This window comes from Buceros rhinoceros, unplaced genomic scaffold, assembly GCF_000710305.1.
Source record: "Buceros rhinoceros silvestris isolate BGI_N320 unplaced genomic scaffold, ASM71030v1 scaffold605, whole genome shotgun sequence".
In the NCBI taxonomy this organism is placed as follows: Eukaryota; Metazoa; Chordata; class Aves; order Bucerotiformes; family Bucerotidae; genus Buceros; species Buceros rhinoceros.
Window position 1 is genome coordinate 148,903 of NW_010411000.1, and position 15,091 is coordinate 163,993.

The 15,091-nt window shown below is 40.9% G+C and overlaps 1 protein-coding gene across 1 annotated transcript in view; it reads right to left on the bottom strand.

The window, feature by feature from the left end:
* The window catches only part of LOC104493178 (vasoactive intestinal polypeptide receptor-like), an 18,705-nt gene that overhangs the window by 1,753 nt on the left and 1,861 nt on the right, over positions 1-15,091 (bottom strand). The window contains exons 2-11 of the mRNA XM_010135810.1: positions 13,272-13,379; positions 12,431-12,540; positions 9,577-9,674; positions 8,276-8,408; positions 7,680-7,833; positions 5,921-5,981; positions 3,871-3,940; positions 2,946-3,037; positions 1,743-1,872; positions 384-425 (exon numbers count right to left, since the gene is read on the bottom strand). Coding sequence (XP_010134112.1) covers positions 384-425; positions 1,743-1,872; positions 2,946-3,037; positions 3,871-3,940; positions 5,921-5,981; positions 7,680-7,833; positions 8,276-8,377 — 651 coding nt within the window. The 5' untranslated portion in view covers positions 8,378-8,408; positions 9,577-9,674; positions 12,431-12,540; positions 13,272-13,379. The remainder of the gene's footprint in view (positions 1-383; positions 426-1,742; positions 1,873-2,945; positions 3,038-3,870; positions 3,941-5,920; positions 5,982-7,679; positions 7,834-8,275; positions 8,409-9,576; positions 9,675-12,430; positions 12,541-13,271; positions 13,380-15,091) is intronic.

Sequence of the window (15,091 nt, forward strand, 5' to 3'; positions counted from 1 at the left end):
AGGGGAAGGGAAAGGGAAAGGGAAAGGGAAAGAAAACTTGCTGGCAGAAAATAAACCTAAAGAAAATGAGTGTAACATGGTTTCCATTGAGAAGTCATCGTGATAGCTCTCAGTCATAAAGCAGAAAAATGTCCCCTGTCAGGAAAGTCACCAACTGTTTGTAAAGGGTCATTGCTTCAAAGCTTGTGTTGTGCCCTGTCAGAACAGTACGAATACGAATAAAGTCAACAAAGGTACCAAGGGAAAAAAGAGACACGGGCATTTCATACTTTCAGGAGCAGATCAAAGCACAGCTCGGTCCTGGAAATAGGAAAAAAAAATTGAAAACAAGAGAGGCTCATGAGTTTGAAAGGTTTTGATTATCTTATGTACTTGATACTCACCTCTGCATTTGAGAAGCAATATAGAAGAGCGACAACAAAACCCTAGGACAGGGAGGGTAGGGAACAAAAAAGCCACCCATCAGAATTCAAAGTACAGAATCAGAGAAACACATCAGATTTCATTTAAAATTTGAGTAAAACAGTAAAAAATACATTATGTTCCATTGGAATTTAGGTGATGCTGCACTATTTATTGGGTTTTCATAATAGGATAAAGTTCCTCAGTGGTCTGTCAACACACTACACTCACTATGTCTATTACTGCCCTTGTATGGAGACACTAAGGACTAGCTTATTGGTACTATACCCTAGGAACAAGCTCTCCCTCAGATAAGGTAGAAGGGACCTCTGTCTTGTTCTGGTCGATATTTACAGTAGTGAATAAACTGCATGAGGACCTGCTCTTGTTTTGCATCTTTCGCTCACGAACGGATGGCTGGGTTCAGCCAACGACCTATTGGGAAAGGTCTTGGGTTCATCGTCTCCCAGAACTACAGACAGACATTGTTTGGGGGAGTGTGAGTCTACCGGAGCCAAGCCACTACACAGACCCTGCTGACACTGGCAAACACTGGACAGTGCTAGACTACATCTGCGTTAGTAAACTGGACCAGGCACAGCCCTGAGTACTGGGCTTTGCTTCTCTATGTTAAACTGTCAACACGGTCCATGACGCAGCTTTGGCTTGGGCCAACAAGTGTTTTCCCAGTCTCTGGCCATCATTGGGAGGTAAGCGTGGAAAAGGGATCGTTTTCAGCACTTATCAACATGGACAAGCTGTTCTGTACCCCGGGGGTACAGGGGAAAGGGGAAGGGAGAAGACTTCAGCCATTTATTACAAATGATGCTGTGTCTAGGCCTTGGCCCTCTCAAATTCATGATATTGTTCTGAATAGATCTATGGCAAAATAAAAGAAACAAAGAAGAATTAAAATTATGTATTCCCTACTGCTGAAGGGCAAGGACAAGACAGGCTGTGATATACAATCCTTGTTTTCTCATTCCCCTTATCATCACCTTTGTTATATGTGGAATTAGTTTCAATCAGTTCACCTTAATCCATAGACTCATCTTCATGGCACTCCGGCATTGTTATTCAACAAAGGTAGATACTGTAATTTTTATGTGATTATTAATATAAAGTCAGAGTCAGAACTCGAAAGTAATGTGAGATTTCAAATAATAAGATAAGGGAATGAACAACAGAAAGAGCTCATGGAAGAGTAAGATGGAATGTGTGTGGAATTTAGACACATCATTAACACCTACTCTAGTACCCAGCCTGAACTGCAAAACTCCTGAGGGCGTGGTGTTTCAGACCAAACCTCTTCCAATTGACAAACATTTTGTCCAGCTTACCTGAAAAGAACCCAAACCCAGCTCAATATAAAGGCGAGCTTCCAGACCAGTGCTTTCTGGGAAAAACGCAAACACGATGTAATGCACTCCAAAGAGGGGGATTAAAAGTAATGTGGATTTAGCAAGCCTCCTGGTAAAGAATTAAAAAAAAAAAAAAAAAAAAAAAAAAAAAAAAAAAAAAAAAAAAGCACTGTTAGAAATATGGTATTAGTGACAGCAATTATATGTTGGAACAAATTTTCCGAAGAAATTTGGTACGGATTTGTAGAGAACAACTCCATAATGGGAGAAACTACATCCAACAAAGTTATGGAAGATTACTTCCCATCACTTCCACTGTCAACACTTGGTGAACAAAGATGAGCAAATCAACATGTAAGTTTTCTGGATGGACTTTTCAGGGTTCTTCTCCCTGGTATGCATGAAAAACAGGGACACCAAACCAAGTACTCTGTTCTGCTCTCCTGAGACTCATCTCAGTCACATGTAGGTATCCCCGACAGAGGTGTCTCAACTTCCAGAACTGTCGGCAGAGGTCTAATCTTCCCTGTCCGTAGGACTTGATTCAGTTGCTGAATCAGTGTGGTGAAAGCCACTGGTGATGTCCTAGGATATTCTTGGCTTTCAGCTCTCTCCAGAAGGGCGCAGGTTTACACTAGGTCCTCTGCCATAATTAACAGACATACCTCAGTACCTTAGGATGAGTTAAATGGCTCACCAGAGTCCTCTGACTGCACTGATGAGTTCCCCATTGGTTGTGAAGAGGATCACAAAGAGGAAGGACTAGGTTCAGAACACCAGCATCATGTTACTGCTAAGGATTTAAAGGAAATTACCCACACCTTTCTTCTGTGGCCCTTTGTGTAGAACAGACTGGAAGCAAGGTGGATGAATTACCAGACATTGAGTGTTTACTCTTGTGTTCACTCATTGAGTGTTACTTCTAAGCTGGGTCCTTTGGGGATTGTAATACCTTAAAGTCAAGTTTTCTCATTGTCCCCAACACACCCACCCTACCCTTCTCCCCCTGAAGAAAAAAAAAGAGGTGTGATATTTGGGATGAAAATGAGACTTGACATTGCTAATTCTTCTGGGCATTTCTCTTTCTACCAGGAAGGAGTAGAACACTCTGTGCTGCTGCCCATAAAACATCTCTTACAGCAGCTCGAACAAGTCGGTATCAAGAGACCCAGAAACACTTACACAAAGTGGCTTGAATGGCTCCCTCCTCCCTCTTGAGATTTCAATTTATGGACTAGAATTCTGATCACATTAATAAATATAATAAAGTTAATCTGAAAAGACAAGACAAAATCTGTAAACTTACTACAGATCAGGATGTATCTTCAGTTGATAGCAATTAAATAAAAATCCCCAGTCAGAGGAATTGCACTGCCATCAATCAGTGCAGACCTGCTCTCACATCAAATCCATAGCATTAGAATAGCATTAAATTTTCCCACCAATATATAGTTATACATAAAGATATGCTGAAAATTCTGTTGAGTTAATGTAGACCTGCATCTCTCAGTATCATTTTATGTCTAGTATTAACTCCTTGTACTTACTGTCATCACCCAACGGCTCTTACCTGCTCCAAACAACCCCCTGCCCCGTTCCCTTCACTGACAGGAATTATAACAGATACAGACCTAAATGACATACCGTTTCCTCCCTACATTTCGGTGGAATAAATCTGGGCATAAGGCAAATTGACATCCTAAGAACCCATTTTAAAAACGTACCGGATAACATGATCTATATGTATCTCTTCTATTAAACCAGCTGCACGTGATCTGAGAATCCTGCCGGTAGGGGCTGCCTCTCCTCAGAAATGACTTACAGAGACAGACCATGACTGTGGCATGTGGAATGTAGGGCTAAAGGTGGTTCCAATAAGTCCTAGCACGACTCCAGAAAATATAGGGTTTACCCTTTAGGTTGTGATTAAGGTTATTTTGAGGGGAAAAAGCCCGACAAAACCAACAACCACAAACCCACGCGCTACACAATAATTCCAAGCTGTTTGCAGTTCAATAGCAAAGCATGTGCTATTGCTTACTGAAAGGAGACACTAACTTAGCTTCCACATTTCCCAAGAGACTCAAGACAAAATGAAAAGACATACTAATACAGTCAGCAGAATGGGGCCTTTGATGATCCATAACACCACGCCATTTTCATCATCATCCCAGCATCTGAAACAGCAAACAAAACCAGTCATGTCATCTGTCCCGTGTGAGCTTTCCACAACACATGAAAGTATTTCTGTTTCAGAAGGAGAAAGTGATGGACACCAAGTTTTAAGCCACTATTTAAATGCTCCTGCCAGAACCGGAACTCTGATACCTCGCTGAAAGTTTCTGTGCAGCCCAATCTAAGGAAAGTTTACTCCGGAAGAGGCAAGGGTGTGGGAACCAGAGTAAAGAAACACACATTCGTATTTTCAGGCTTCGTTCTGCTCTTCTTTTGAAAAAGTGACTGTTCTACAGAGTACAGATCAGAGACTAAACTACTGTCCATGAATGGAATGACTTCGGGGTCATGGGGAAATAGGCAAGAAAAATCCAGAGCCCTAGTAAGGGTACCCTGAAGGGAGAGAGCAGAATGGGTTATCCATCCCTGTTGTTAGGCTGTTCATGCGTTTAACGTCAACAACAGTCCAGTTTAACTCCCTCCAGTCAAGCGCCGTGTATGTTAGGTTACATTTTGCTCCCTCTTTCTATATTTTCTCTTCCAGTTTTGTGCTGGTAACAATAAAGGTAACAGATGGTGACTCACCCCAGTCTGAGCGTACCTTTGCAATGTGAGCAACGGAAGTTCAGACCAGCTGCATCTGAAGCACTTGGTTTCCCATTCACTAGGCTATGAGGTAAAAGGTGAGTGGTTCTGATACTCTAGTTTGTTTATATATCTAGTATTAGAAGAACTACCCAATGAATGGAGGGTCTGCGATGAGATTCATCTGACTGTGTAGTCTGCATCGCAGCTATTCGACGACATTGCCTTTGCAGTCAAAGGAGATCGATACAGCAGGACACAATTAATCTCGTCTTAAAGTGGACACATATAAAATACATCAAAGAAGTAAACTATGCAGGCAGGCACTTTGCTGGAAGAGCACCTGAAGGTCAGACTCATTTCAGCCCCCTCTGTGAGAACTCGTCATTGCTCTTGTTCCTGTTTCCCACCTTCCTCTGAACTCTTTCTGTAACTGGAGTATCTTGAGCCACATTCTTCTGCTACAGATCCCACTGATAAACCAAACAATTCCTTGGAAAAGGAGTAGTGGGAAAGGTGGAAAAATGAAATCTTCCTTGCACCTCTCCTGGCTACACAAAGGTCTACCTTTTCCCACGTGATGTGGAAAGGTAGACCAATTCCACTTACGAAACATTACAATGGAGAACTTCTGTTGCAGATGTTCTCCAGAAATGTAAATGAAGGAAAACAGGGCGTGCCAAATGTGGGGGGCCACAGAACTTACTGCTTCTACATCATTAATCTCAGTCCTGAGCAGGTAGGTGTAAAACGGTATCTTTCCAACTGTTTGTCCATGTGAAATGACCTAAGGCTTTCAGGACAGCTTTTAGTAAACAACCGTCTGTTTTATACCTGGCTCTTATATTAAAGGATAAAAAGAAAATAATAATTAAAAAGAATCAGAATGGAAATAAAAAAAGAAACTATTTATCAGGACATAATGGGTTTGTTTGTTTGTTTGAGATTAGGATCGGTAATTTATGGCTGATTTTATACAGCAGCAGCGATTTTCTAGAAATATAATTATTTCAAGGACTTGGCGTGAAGAAACTAAATGAAATTTCAATATGAAATTTCCAAGTTTTATTAGTCCATACACACATACCAAAATCTGAAAAAAGACTTTAAACTATTTTCTCACTTGCGTATGAAGTGTAAAAATCAGGCACAACTTCCAAACGAGTATTTTTTGTGTTTCTGCCTTTTATATCTAATTTTTTTACCCACCAGAAAATTAAAAATTAATACAAAATCAAAACTATTTTCTCACTTGCGTATGAAGCGTAAAAATCAGGCACAACTTCCAAACGAATATTTTTTGCGTTTCTGCCTTTTATATCTAATTTTTTTCCCCACCAGAAAATTAAAAATTAATACAAAATCAGATTGTCTTCTGTATCAAAGCTCTGACTTACCCAGTATTTTGTTGAAGGATTCTTGTGAGGACCCAAGCAAACATCACAGCAGTGGGAGCTCCTGGACGAATCAACACAGAACAAAATGTAATTGTTTTGAATACTGTGTCCCATAGAAACTTTATTCCAAGAAGGTGCTTGGATGAACATTAAAGGTCAAACAATGGGTCAGACAACTTTAAATAACTTTATGATGAAAGAAATAACTTGCATTTCAGGGAAAGAAAAAAAATAAGAGAATGAGATGAAAACAAAGGAGAAAACTGTTTAAAAAAATAAGAGCTAAGAATTACTTGAAGTTTTGGATATGAATCACAAGCACTTGGAAAGCTGGAGGAATCACTTATTTAGCTGCAGCTCTTTTATCTTGTGAATTCCGGCCAATACACAACTCCTTGTACACTATTGGTAAGAGTTCACGTTTTTGTCCTGAGGAGCCTCTACTCATCAACCTAGACCCGTCCATTGATAAACGTTCCATGAAAATTTAGCTAAATCCAGGAGCTGGTGATTTCTAGCCTTGCTTTATCACTGGTTTCCTTCTACATTTATGACTGAATGGTTATTTCCTTTTTGTTTTCCCCCAAACAGGCCAATAAACAAGCAATTGCTTTTGTTCTCCTTCTGTGGAATTGAATTTTGAAAGACTGAGTGACTTCCAAAGCTGCCACAAAAGGGACTCTGATCTGAAGCAGGTGACATTTTCACTGAAATCTATTGAAATACAGATAATGTCTTCCTGTATGATTTGAGAACTGTAGGAAAGGCCCAGAACATGCCTTTCCTAATTTTAGACCTTTGTTCAAGGCCTTTAAGCTGGGACCATACTCAGTTCAAGCTGTCTTTTTAATTAATGAAGAGAAATATTTACATCCATTTGGCCTAAAACCTGAGTTGCCCCTGAGATTTCTCCCACTGTCCCTCGATTATAGAAGATGAGGGTTACAGCCTTATTAATTGAGGTGATTGCTCTGTTATCTCAACTTAGCTGTGATTAATCAAGGTCCAAGTATCGAGTTTCAGGCAATCATAATTAGAATAGCTCCAAATCAACATCCCTTTTATAAAATTCAGACTTCTAGAATGTAATTACATTTAAAAAACCCCTGAGAATTTGAAGATGAAATTTTATGTTATGTGCATATATTCTGACAGAGATAATTGTAATTGCTGTATAAACTCGAAAGATCCCTTAAATCCAGAATTTCTCTGAAAAAAAACCCTGCGTTGTTTGATTCCTAGGCCTGAACTCACATGATTTAAGATTAATCTGTCTAATTCTGCAAACTAAAAGCAAACTGTCAACTTCAGGTTAATCACCCAAACTTCTTTAGTCAGTGGAGGAAGGCAGTGGAGGACTGGATTAATGACCATCATGTCACACGTACCTCTCTCTACTGACTGCAGAAGAAACCTGCAGAGAGGGTTTAGATTAGATGGCGAACTTGTAAATTATTGGAGTTGCATGAATTTCATTCCCATCATAAAGATGAGTGCTGGAGTCTTTCAAGTGGACTTATCATAGTGCTTCTAGCAACCCATCCTGCCAACTCCTTCGAAGCTGTGAACAGTTTAATATCCAACAAGATACAGAGAAAGACAGAGCAGATGGATGGTTTGGATGTACGGGGTGAACGGGCAGCTTTCATCAGAAAGGTGGCACCACTGGTAGGCACCTTTTATCTCACAGAAAATATTCAACCTAGTTCTGAAGGTGAATGGAACTACTAAATAACACAGAGAGGAGAAGAGTACTAACCCCAGCCAGTAAATATGAACCACCGCACATACTGCTTGTCCGAAACAAAGGTCAGCAAAAGCAGCGTTTGCAGGTATATCCCTTCTATAAGAAGCCAGAAGAAATTGGCTAAAATACTGAACTGGAAGAATGCCACAGCAGCCTTACAAGCCACCTGGAAATGCGGAGGAAGAAAAAGCTATTAGGTTCATTCTTCATCGGGTCTGGTTTCTCTACAAGTGTAGGCAAAATTCAATGTTATCTCTCAAGAATGAGGGAATTACTATGAGACTTCTGTAGGTTTGGGATTCCATCAGTTCAATTGACTTTGCTTCAGTTTTTAAAAAGAGGAACACTGATGTTCTCTTACAGATGAAATTCTTTACTCATAGAAACTGTTACAGCTTCTTTAGAGTCGACGGTACCTTATACAGAGTAGACCTGTACCTTATATAGCAAAGCTGAATGTAGCCGTAACTCTTGGTCTTTGGGTTTGCGTAGTATTGTTTAAGATTTCCGTTCCAGCAAACTCAAGAGAAATGGTATTAAGAAATCTCCATGTTTTCTACAGGTCAAGAATTAAAACAAGGATAAGAGAGAGAGGGGAGGTTTAATACCGTTGACATGAGGCAGTGGTCCATGGTTTCATCTGCAAACAAAATAGCATCTTTGGTGAAAACAGCAATTGCTCTCAGGATAAAGGAGGCGAACAGGTGCATATGGATGTAATTCCGTGTACAGTGGAATTTTCTGACATGGAAAGAGAAAATAAAAATTGTACTTCAGGAGAAATTTCACATGGTCTCATCAAAACTCAGACAGGAATTCAAGGTGGCTTCAGACACCTTCCAAAGTAAGTGAAGGCTCTGTCACTATTTGAGAGGGAGCTAATCACAAGGGAGCAAAGCAGTTATTATCTGTTTAAGCTAATAAAAGCATTAGTATAATGGTCCTCGAATCATCACATGTTTAAAGGAAGGGCCAGAAGCACAAAGTAACTCTGGGGCTCTTGGGCTGTGTTGCAATAATGGCTTTTAATTACTCTAAATAGTTGTGGGTTTTGTTTTTGGTTTGGGGTGGTTTGTTTGGTTCTGGTTGTTTTTTTTTTTTTAACAAGCTTGCAAACATCCTCTCAGCCTCTTTGTGGCTAGAGGAGAAGAGAACACTGAGTGGATGTCAGAGAAGTAGCTCCCTACCCTAGACTGCATTTCCATATATTGCCCTGTCCAAGGTTTGACCTCGAGCCCAAGAATCTCTTTCAAGATTGGGACATATCAGTCTCTGTCCAAACCTTTCAAGGCTTGGACACACCGGACCCTTGGTCCTGGGTCTCTCTATAAGTGATGCAACTGCTGAGGCTGCAAACCCACTCCAGTTAGGAAGCTGCTTCTCTGCTCGGCACTCCCGTTTTCAGGGTAAAATAAAGGCTTTTGTCCAAGTGCATTGGAACTAATCAAAACCAGGATCCGTTTCCTAATATCCAACATCATAAAACATGACATTTAAATTTTTTCAGTCTCTTTTTATAACTCCAGTTATGGAAATAATGTCTTTCGTGAAGGAAATGGACAGTTTAAAATTACCACTGCTTCGTGAGACACCGTTTCTGCAGCGTATGTCCTGCTATGCGCTGGAGAAATAGTTATCTTCTCTTAACTGTGATAAGAGGTTGGAGCATTTCCACTGAATGGTGTCATCAAAAAGGCTAAGACAGGCTCCCCAGCCAGCTTTATTGTTTTAACATCTGCAGGGAAATGTTACGTGAATGAAGAAGGACCCCTTGCCATCAACGGTCTTACGTCTAGAAGGATGTGAAAATAATAGCAAAATACCACAAAATGAAAACACAGAGGGTTTGAGAGGAATTAGGAGGAGGCTGTCTTAACACATCCTGAAAAAGAGACCAATTTATTTTTACCTGAAGGCAGCAAAGATAATTAGAGCTGTAATGAGTGAAGTCACTGATGCTGCATAGCCAGCAGTGTAGACACGCCAAAATGCAGAATAATATGATTTCTATGAGAAAAAGAGAACATAGAGCAATGCTGGTGGTTATGCAGCATGCATGCTGGTCTGCTTATTTCTCTAAACGCATTTTCCCTGACTAGTCAGTCCCACCACCTAGGCGCCGCTTTGTGTGCTTGAGGTCTGCTTCAGGCTTTTCCTCCACCGCTACGACACCTTTTTTTCTTTTTGATCCTATTTAATCTTTCACACCAGACAGGTTTCACAGCCCACAGGCTCAGCTGCGATAGTGACCCCTTTGAGCACGGTCAGCAGGAACACGCTGACTTTGTGAAGTAACTACATTTTCTCCTATAGGCGCGTGAAGACTCCGGGGCACTGAATCCTGCCAATGGGTGGTTTGTGAGTCCATCACTTTAGACCTGGGCCAGATTTGGTAAGTATTGGTTTTCATAAACAGCTGTAGCCAAAAGAGAAATAAAACTGGCATTTTTCAGGTGAGGAAACTGAACCACTGTGAAACAGTCACATCATATTGTAGAGGTAAGAGATTTAAAACCAAGAAAATAACCTCACTGTCTTTAATTCTTTGGAGAAACAGATAATTCAGTTCCATATACTGTAATATAATTATTTTTTATTTGTTCATTTGTTTTGCATTTAAACATCCTATCTCCTAAGGAAAATGAAGCATTTCTACATTGCTTTATCTATGCAAATTTTATTCTGAATCACTACAAGATCAGCTAATTATTTAAAATCCCAAGAAACTGAGTTCTCTGAATCCAGGCAAATTTCCTCCTTGCAAATGTAATGGACACTTTGTTCTTTAACTGATCCGAACTGTTTGTCTAAAAGCAATGATCCTGGACTGAGACAACTGATTAGCAGTTTTAAGCAGATCCATAAATAAATCACAGAACACTGACAACCTAGGAATCATCCTGGTGTGTCTGCAATAGTCCTAATCTTGTATACAGGATTTCAAAACACGGGTGAAAATTAGACAATATGTTCTTCATGTTTAGATTGTAAGTATTTCAATACATTTTTTCTGTTCTTGGAGGGTAGCTAAAAAACCCAACACTATATGCAGACAACATCATAAATCCTCAGAGCAGATACAAAATACAAAGTGTTTCTCTTAAAATAAAAGCGGGGCTGTTCTTACTCACTTCCCTGTGTTTACAATGCAGTAGAGCTGGTGGATCTTATCTTCCTTTACAGACCTTGCGGGTTTGACTGGAATAGCAAACTAAACACAGACACAGCGAGATGTGAGCTCTGCCCTGAAATCTTCCGTGATGTTAAAATGTAAATACAATCCTTTGCTTGATTTCAGCCTAGGCCAGCTACCAACTGTGCCTGGCTTAGCATAAGCCAGGGGCAGCTTGGAGAAAGCCACCCTGGAGAGTCTGAGTTTAGCTGAGTGGGTGAGAGCCCTGCTGTGACAGCTGGTCCCAGGATACATGCCACCCTGCGAGTCTGATATCCCTTCTGAACCGTTTGCGTGGTTTCCAGCATTTTCCCAGAAGTTTTTTTATCTTTCTGTAAAGTACAAATATTCTTACTTTAGGTGGGGAGTTGAGCTCCAGATGTCTACACTGCCTGTTACAGCTGCGCTTGAGTTTCTGAGTCCATGGAGCCAAACGGCTGAAGCCAATTGTGTCTGCACTTCCTAAAGATTCGGATACCTGAATTAGTACCCCTGTGTCTGAGCTTGCAGGCCTGGAGAACCAAAAGGTTTACTCCAGATAACACCCAGAGTGTTAGTGATGTCTTCCCCTTTCTGTGTCTTACTTTGGCCAGTGACAAATGACCTTTGTCCACTGGTGAGTCATGTCTACATGCTCACAATGAGCTATATGAGTTAGTCTTTTCTTTCATTGCTTCTATCAAAATACCACAACAGGAGGAGGCGGCAGTGACGTACTCCCTCTTGCATTCGTGTGAGATGTATGAGCCTTGTCCGACACAGGCTGTCTGTGGGGGGATGGAGACACCCCTATTCTCTCTGGCTGGAACTGTCCCATTTAGCAAGGCAGAGGCAGCAAGTACATCTCTGTTAACCAACAACCTTCAGCCAGGAGGTAAAGTTCACCTCTGAGACACTGTCACCATGATTGAGGTGTGAAGTGTTCCTGTACTGTGGCCAAGTACAATGATCGGGAACAAGGAAATTTAAATCATGTGAAGATGTGGGTGGAAAAGAAATTTTAGTGGAGCCTAACTGAGTACCAATGATGATCATCAGATAGGAAAAATAGAGGTTCACTTCCCACTCTATTGAACACCTGAGATAAAATACTCAATGGCATCCAAGAGTTCCCTTCTGAAGATGAGCATTGGCCACCACGCTAGTAAAGCTGTGAAAACTTTTTTCTCTGATTTGGAGAAATCCTGGAAAATAAAGAACAGGAGGGATCCAAAGGAATTTTCACTGAATAATTCTCCCCAGACAGGTTGGTAGAGGTTTCTTGGGAGATGGCTGCATGATGAGGGTTCAAACTACCTCTGTCAGAGAACCAAAGTCCTAGTGAAGCAGGTGCAGTGAACTAATCGTGTGTTCACTCATCAATAAGACAATTGTATAGAGAGGAAAGGTCTACCTACAACTCCCTGGCACTCTTATTAAGCCTAATTTGTTAAACAGACTCTAAATAGGCCTAAAAGGTTTGAGCTCAGCACAGAAAATGGGTAATTACTGGATTCTGTCAGGGCTCAGATGTGTGGGAGCATTCAGCTACGCAGTACATTCAGAAGAGGTTGCTCTGGAGATGTCAACAAGCAGGAAATTAAAAACTCACCTGATCCTCCGGCCCTTTACTGGAACCTTCATCAAATCCACAGGCAACAGTGTATGGTGGGAATGGTTCTGACCAAGATGCCTCCTGTGTACAGTTTCTTTGAAGGAAGCCTTTAATGGTAAAATACATCAGAGAATTAATTGGGGGGAGGAGGGTGGGGTTGTTCTTTAAGTTTCAGTGAGAAACAACAACCTTATTCCTACTTGGATTCTTGGTTAGGCATTTACAGGCGTCATCAAGCTCAGCAAGGGTAGCTATGGAGTTATAAAATTCTATATATTTATAATTTGAAAAGTTGAGACAGGGAGTTCCTATTCATTTCAAGATGCTGTGGAATGACTACACTTCATATAGGAAATTCATTCTGCAAATCCAATCCTTACACAGAGGAAATCAAGTTACACAGTGCATCCTGCATTTACATCATAACTTATGCTTGCAGACAAAGCCCTGAGCCACCCCATCTACCTGCAAAGTTAGATACGATTTTTTAATTTGGTCCTGCTCTGACTGGAGGATAGGACTTGATGACCTCAAGAAGTCCTTTCTATGACATACTTACACTCCTTTATAACTTTAGCAACATAGGGCGATTACCCATATTTTTTAGACCACCAAAAAGACCAGACAGTTCGGTACAGAATAACACAAAACGGAAGTGCCAAATATTGACCATAAGCCGAGAGGTGTATCCTCATAATCACTGTATGTCAAGTGATGTAAGAGAGCATTGTGAATCAGTACAATCTGCAAGTCATTGAATCTTTAACTACTAAAATCTATTTTTTAAAATATATTAATTAGAACGAATAAGATAAAATTAATACGAAAAAAGTCTTGCCGTGGATATTGGTGATTTCTTCAAAAAATCTTGGACAAGGAACTTTAACCACTTCCCCAAAAGTGGCTCTGGGCCAGCAGGTTAGACCATCCCAATCTCTGTCACACCCTGAAAAAAAAGTGTCTCTAAACAAAGGAATACACACAAAATATCACATGGTTGATCTTCTGTAATGGGACCGTGGCTTTCCCACTAATTCACATGCAGGAAGAGCCACATCAGGACCTGTAGCTCTGCAAAGGGAGGATTGTATTGTTTTCCTCTTCTCCTTGAACACATCAACTCTCACATATGCACTTGGCTTTCTCTCACCTTATCTCGTGAGAGAACATACCTGAAATTCAAGCAGACACAATCTGAAAGTCAGATCAGCTGGAGCTCTTTCTATTGCTACCAAAATCAAAATATTGCACACTTGAGATTTCTCACTATTGGTCTCAGAGTCTAACTGAAAAACTTCAGGCTTAAAACTTCAGCCTTGGTCTCTCAATTCCGTGCTTACCCTCTTCCAATTTCACCTGACTTAAAGGAAATACGGGCTGGAGTCCTGTTCTAAGGCAATCAATCACATTTTTACAGTGGGCTTCAACAGGATGAGTTGATCCTGAACATCCCGCAGCATCATATAAAACAACCACCGTCAGGAGCAGGCCTGGCTGGCATTCACGAGGTCCCCTAAACCAGAGATTGCTGGCTGATGACGCAGTCTGATACAAAGGTTTTGTCACGGATGCATCGCATTGAGACTCTGGCTGTGGTCATGCAGTGTGGGTTGGCAAGTAGGCGTGGGCGCAGCACAGAGCGATTATCAGTGTGTAAAGGTGCCTGATCCGATAAAACAAGCACCTTGCTGTAACTGAAACTAATTTCTAGGTGGTTGTAAGGAGGGTAGGAAGCAGTGCCTGAGCTTCATTTGGGAGGTGTTTCTTTCTTTCACTCATTCTTTTCTGTTTTCTCTGTGAGTGATGTTGAGGCAAATCTCAAATTGTCGAGAGCTGAAATGTGGAAGCAATATGACTTGCCTGTAGCTGAGAAAAGTTACTCTCCAGCTTCTGAAAGGATAGTCCTGAGAATCCCTCCCCGGATTGTCCTCACATCACCCCTGGGAGGGTAAAATTCCTGGTATCCCCAATTTGCCAGATGGGAAAATAGAAGGCCTGATTCATTACCTTTAATTGTAACGGCCTGAACTACGTTAGCTAATCTTAGCAACGCTCCCTCTGAGATGAGTAGAGACAGGAACTTCCAGCGCATGATTCATCCCGTATATCGGTGGCTCCTTTCTGAGGAGAGGATGAATCACTCGCTGTGAATACCTCTGTCTCTCAGATGATTACAGCCTAAATTGGGCTGCTAATTTTCGAATTAATAAAGTCAGCTACTGTGAGTCCCACTTAGACATGCAGTGCCCCACAGACATAGGCTTAAGGATTTAAAAGGTCGGACTTAATGGAACTATAATACCTTCAAGTAGCTGCATCTAAAAGACTATTATATTTGGCTACATGGGGTTAAAAATCAGAATCAGGTGACCTCATGTAGGAGTGGAACCTCTGTGTTTTGAGTCAGATCTGGCTTCATTTCCGGTGACTTCTACAGTTTGTATCAGAGAAACGGCCGGGTGCAGAAGCTGAAAGAGCAGTTTACATGGCAAAGTTTTCAAGAGAGTAGTGATTGTCCAAGTCACCTGAGACTCTAGAAAGACAGCTGCAGTAGGAATGTATCAGTAATGTTGGCATCACAGTTATTGAAGTCTTTCAGTAACCCAGGGCTCTTTTTTTTTTTTTTTTTTTTAGAAAAAAAAAAAAAAAAAACTTTTT